We start from the raw sequence: 5,737 nt of genomic DNA on the forward strand, positions 1-5,737 counted from the left end.
TACATGTAGATATGCCCTGCATATTTGCAATTTTCACTAAAAAAAATGTTTTGTAAGCTACACTAAAAATGGTTTAAGCATTTGTATTTGATATTTGTACATATTTATTTGAATTTCAAGAAGACAAGTCCAACTGCATACTCGCATTCCCGGCGTGTCCTCATGAGACGTCGTAGGCTGTCTAACCCACGATCTGTTTTTATTTTTATTTTTGGGAAATCAATATCTAGTATAGTTTTGCAAAAATTTACCTCAAAAATTGCACACAACTTTAAAAATACCATGGACAGGATAAAATTGAATTTTCATTTATGTTAATCATTATAATAGGATACCACACATGTATTTTACTGGGTGGGGGAGTATATTAATATTTCTATTATAATATGTGCAAGGCATGAACTGTAAGTATTATGCAAAAACATGCAAATGTTCAAGTCCGTTATATAGTAAGCTGGTATGGGAAATTCAGAATCATTTATCTTGGAGAAAAAATATACTTCTCTAAAAAAGCATGATTATTTCACACAGATTTCTTACGTTCGAGTTGGCCCCTCCCTCGCGCTCAAGTGAAATACTCAGTCTAGGTTGAAATCCAAGTGAAATAAATGTGTTGTTTGGACCCAGAGGGATTTTTTTTCTAATTCTAAGCAATTTTAAAGCAATAAAAAAACTCAAATAGACCATATAACTTACAATAAATTTTGAACATTACTTAGCTCTTGGGTAAAGCAGACTATTATGCTAGCATTTAACAAATGTAATGTTTCTCCAAAAAATGGTTTTACATTTATTCATGCAATTGACAAATTGCCAATGACCATGTTACCAGACATCAGAATTCATGCAAGTGTAAACAGGATTAAACACATATCTATCTCACGAAATTTTCAAAATGAACTAGAATGTAGTTAATATCAAAAGTATATCTCATAATTTAAAAAAACTTCAAAAAAAGAGTACTACAAATAATTCGCATTTCCACGAGCAAAATAAAAGTCTCGTATTTTTTAATTATGGCTGGTTTTATTTAAAAGTGCCACAAATAATTAAAAAATTTGTTAAATGTTTGTGTCATGTTTCCTATAATATTTTTAAATATTACTAAATAATTGATATGTGTGTGCATTTGTCAATTATATTTGAAATAAAAAAATTATACCTATATAAAATGTCTATAAATTTGATAGAAAAATAATAACATATTGATTAATGATTTATGGAAGTATTGATTGAAATTTTACGGAAATAATTGAATATTATGGAAAATGTTTGTCTAATATTTATAAATTTATTGAAATAATTCATATAATAACAGAATCATTTCAATTCCATATGGAAATATGTCCAAGTAATGAAAATTTGGTACCCTCCTAAAATGTTTTTGATAGAAAATTTACTAAAATAATTTAAATTTGTGTAAATATTTGTGAATTATGTTTACTTTAAAAAAATTAAATTTAAATGCTACAAAAATTATTTTGATTATGTTTACTTTCTTGCATTTACTTTCTTAAAAAAATATTTTGATTTTGTAAAGGAAGATTCATTGCAAAAAAGTTGATCTTATAAAAAAAATTGAGAACAACAATAATTTCTTTCGAATATTATTTTAGAGAACCATGGTATGTCTATGAAATGCTGTTGAATTTATTGTTAATTTTGCTGACCCATTAAATGAAAAATAATTTAATATTTGAAATTTATGTTAGGTATCTATATAATATTTAAAAATAATTCTAAGTGTGATAATTATTTTTGGAATTGATTTGAAAATCAAGAAAAAAAATGAAAAGCATGTGCAATGTGCATGGAATGTTTCTTAAATTAATTAAATATGACTGAAGGGATTGAAATTTGTGTGAATATTTATGAAGTCTCTTTGATACAACCAAATGTGTAAAATAATTATTTTTCTAATGCTATGTCACTTAGATAATAGAAGATTCGTTTGGAAAATGTATTTGAAGATACACGATAAAAAATATGTAAAAAATGATTTTTAATTCTATGAGAACCTGACTAACTAAACTTGTTTTGGATATTATTATTTTGAGAAGCTTGGTTGGGGTCCACAGTCCATATGTCAAAGTATTGAACTGAACTGCATAAACTGGAGAAAGAAATGTAATACCAGCTCTGTAAACTAATATAATATCTTTTAATCGTAAGTAGTGATTTAAAAGATCTTGTATTAGTTTACTGAACACTAAATGAAGCACCGAATCGAAATTGCCAGCAAAAATGGACTCCTTTTCATCTTAGATCAATCAAATAACTACATGTACTGAACTAATCTAGAATCCCTTTTATTTTAGTAATCCATTTTTATTTTAGTATATTTTAAAGCAAAAAAATAATTAAAAAATTAGTATCTAAGTATAAATACTAATAAAAAGAAGAAAGAAGGGGAGAAAATAATGAAAGAGAATACGCTGTGGTGTGGTATTTGCATACCTGTCGACCTGGCAGCATGCTATTGGTTGAGAGCACTCGTTTGCTCTCGCAGCAACACGAGACACAAGTACTAGTACGCGGGTAGTGAAAAATCCCCAAATTGCCCCCACATGAGCATACACGGGCAGGGGAAGAAAGAAAAAAAAGGAGACGAGAAGAAAAAGAAAGAAAAGAAGAGTGGAGAGCAGGGGGAAGGGAACGCGGTCGTCGCTGGAGTGGGGGAGTGAGGCACCACGTGGTCTCCTGCCACTCACCTTCGTTTCAACACTCTGCTCCTCCCCTGTCCCGTCTCCCCCCCTCCCAAACTCTATAAATATAGCTCTCCCACTCCCACCCTTCCCCATCTCATCTCATCTCACTCAGTCACTTCTTCTCCCCTCTCCTCTCCTCTCACCCCAAACCCACAACGCCAATCATCCGCGCTCGCTCGCTCGCTCGCCGGAGAATCGAATCGGCCGGACTCTCGTCTTCTTCTTATTCTTCTTCTTCCAAGGATCAGCGATGCAGACTCTGTCCGCGCAGCCCCTGGCTTCCTCCTCTGCCTCTTCATCCATACAGCACCACCATGGGCGCCGACGCGGCGCCAGCTCGGTCCGGTTCGCGCCCTGCGCGGCCGCCGCGGCGGCCGACTCGGTGCTGATCGCCGCATCCACCAGCACGGCCCGCACGCCGGCCTACGTGTCATCGCCGTCCACCAGGAAGGTTCCCGGGTACGAGCAGTCCGGGCCGCCTGCCATTGCCTCGCCGCATAAGCAGGGGAGCAGCAGCGGCAAGGACGGGCAGAGCCTCAACTTCTTCCAGCGCGCGGCGGCCGCGGCGCTCGACGCCTTCGAGGAGGGGTTCATACACAATGTCCTCGAGCGGCCCCACGCGCTGCCGCGCACGGCCGACCCGGCCGTGCAGATCGCCGGTAACTTCGCCCCCGTCGGCGAGCAGGCCCCCGTGCGCGCCCTCCCGGTCTCCGGCCGCATCCCGCCTTTCATCAACGGCGTCTACGCCCGCAACGGCGCCAACCCCTGCTTCGAGCCCACGGCGGGGCACCACCTCTTCGACGGCGACGGCATGGTGCACGCCATCCGCATCCGCAACGGCGCCGCCGAGTCTTACACCTGCCGCTTCACCGAGACGGCCCGCCTCTCCCAGGAGCGCGCCGTTGGGAAGCCGGTTTTCCCTAAGACCATTGGCGAGCTCCACGGCCACTCTGGCATCGCGAGGCTGGCTCTGTTCTACGCGCGCGGCGCCTGCGGCCTCGTCGACCCGTCCCACGGCACCGGCGTCGCCAACGCCGGCCTCGTCTACTTCAACGGCCGCCTCCTCGCCATGTCCGAGGACGACCTCCCGTACCAGGTCCGCGTCACCGCCGACGGCGACCTCGAGACCGTCGGCCGCTACGACTTCGACGGCCAGCTCGACTGCGCCATGATCGCGCACCCCAAGCTCGACCCTGTCTCCGGCGAGCTCTTCGCGCTCAGCTACGATGTCATCAAGAAGCCGTACCTCAAGTACTTCTACTTCCACGCCGACGGCACCAAGTCCGCCGACGTCGAGATCGAGCTCGACCAGCCCACCATGATCCACGACTTCGCCATCACCGAGAACTTCGTCGTCGTGCCCGACCACCAGATGGTGTTCAAGCTCGCCGAGATGTTCCGCGGCGGCTCGCCGGTGATGCTCGACAAGGAGAAGACCTCCCGCTTCGGCGTCCTCCCCAAGTACGCCAAGCACTCGTCGGAGATGATGTGGGTGGACGTGCCGGACTGCTTCTGCTTCCACCTCTGGAACTCGTGGGAGGAGCCGGAGACGGACGAGGTGGTGGTGATCGGCTCCTGCATGACCCCCGCCGACTCCATCTTCAACGACACGGACGACCACCTCGAGAGCGTGCTCACCGAGATCCGGCTCAACACGCGCACCGGCGAGTCCACGCGGCGGGCCATCCTGCCGCTGGAGAGCCAGGTGAACCTCGAGGTCGGCATGGTGAACCGCAACATGCTGGGCCGGAAGACGAGGTACGCCTACCTGGCCGTGGCCGAGCCGTGGCCCAAGGTGTCCGGGTTCGCCAAGGTGGACCTGGTGACCGGCGAGCTCACCAAGTTCGAGTACGGCGAGGGCCGGTTCGGCGGCGAGCCGTGCTTCGTGCCCATGGACGGCGAGCACGCCCGCCCCGGCGCCGAGGACGACGGCTACGTGCTGTCCTTCGTGCGCGACGAGGCCGCCGGCACCTCCGAGCTCCTGGTCGTGAACGCCGCCGACATGCGGCTCGAGGCCACCGTGCAGCTGCCGTCCCGGGTCCCCTACGGCTTCCACGGCACGTTCATCGGCGCCGCCGACCTCGACGCCCAGCACTAATCGATTCCTTGGTTCTTTGGTCACGCCTCGCCCCGCCATTGGTCCTCTCGCTCTCATCACTCCGAGCTTCTCGGAGGAGGAGGCAGAGAAGCAGAGGACGAGCAGAAATTTGGAGGGAAAAGCTTTTCCAGAGGGAGCCACACAGGAGGTCCCCGGAAGCGGTTGCCCCCAAGTCATGGATACAGTTAGCGGCGGTTACTCATCATCACTCTCTTCATCACTTGGTTTTTTGGTTACTTTTTTTTCACCTTTTCACCTTTTACCCTTAGTACATGGTAAATTAGTTAGGGTAGTAATACTAGTGGAGCTTAGGGAGGAAGAGAGCTTGAAGCTCTGGCACTGTAGCTGTACAGGGGTGCTGAGAGCTCAGCTGGATTCTGTTATTCTAGAGAGACGAGAGGGGAATTGAACCACCCAGTTGTGCTGGAGCTGGAGTGACTCCTGCAACTGAGGTGCTGTTGGGGACTCAATTCCTTTTCTCTGCTGTGTATATATACTCCTCATGATCACTGTCATGTCATATAGTAGCAGTAGTAATAGTAAAGCTTGATCATGTTCATCATCCTTCCAATGTGTCCATGTGCTCTGCTCTACTGACCAAACGCCTCTCTCTCATGTCTGACTGAATTGTCTTGCTCACCAATAATTCAATTCGGAGCTCGGACTCATCTATACTAGCTGAACAGTAAAATTAAATTAAAATAAATAGTAAAAAAATCAAAAAATACATGAAACCTTTTTGCATGCAAGATGCTTGAGTGTGCGAGGTGCGTGTGAAAATTCGTGGGCATCCGACATTGGAGGAGCTCGTGCGCCGAAAAAGACAAAAATCAGGTATGAACATTGTGTTTTTTCAAACTTTCTCACAAGCTTGAAATTTGAGTTTTTTTACCACGAGCTCCTCGAATGTAAAAACTCTACCAAATCTAGC

The 5,737-nt window shown here is 45.4% G+C and overlaps 1 protein-coding gene across 1 annotated transcript; it reads left to right on the plus strand.

Annotated features, from left to right (window-relative positions):
• The first annotated feature begins 2,804 nt into the window (after window positions 1-2,804).
• On the plus strand, window positions 2,805-5,370 carry LOC123119285 (9-cis-epoxycarotenoid dioxygenase NCED5, chloroplastic). The gene has a single exon (XM_044539031.1). It carries the CDS (start codon window positions 2,959-2,961, stop codon window positions 4,804-4,806), a length of 1,848 nt encoding a protein of 615 aa, XP_044394966.1. The 5' UTR covers window positions 2,805-2,958; the 3' UTR covers window positions 4,807-5,370.
• Window positions 5,371-5,737: the final 367 nt, after the last annotated feature.

The sequence above is a fragment of the Triticum aestivum genome, chromosome 5D (genome assembly GCF_018294505.1).
Source record: "Triticum aestivum cultivar Chinese Spring chromosome 5D, IWGSC CS RefSeq v2.1, whole genome shotgun sequence".
In the NCBI taxonomy this organism is placed as follows: domain Eukaryota; kingdom Viridiplantae; phylum Streptophyta; class Magnoliopsida; order Poales; family Poaceae; genus Triticum; species Triticum aestivum.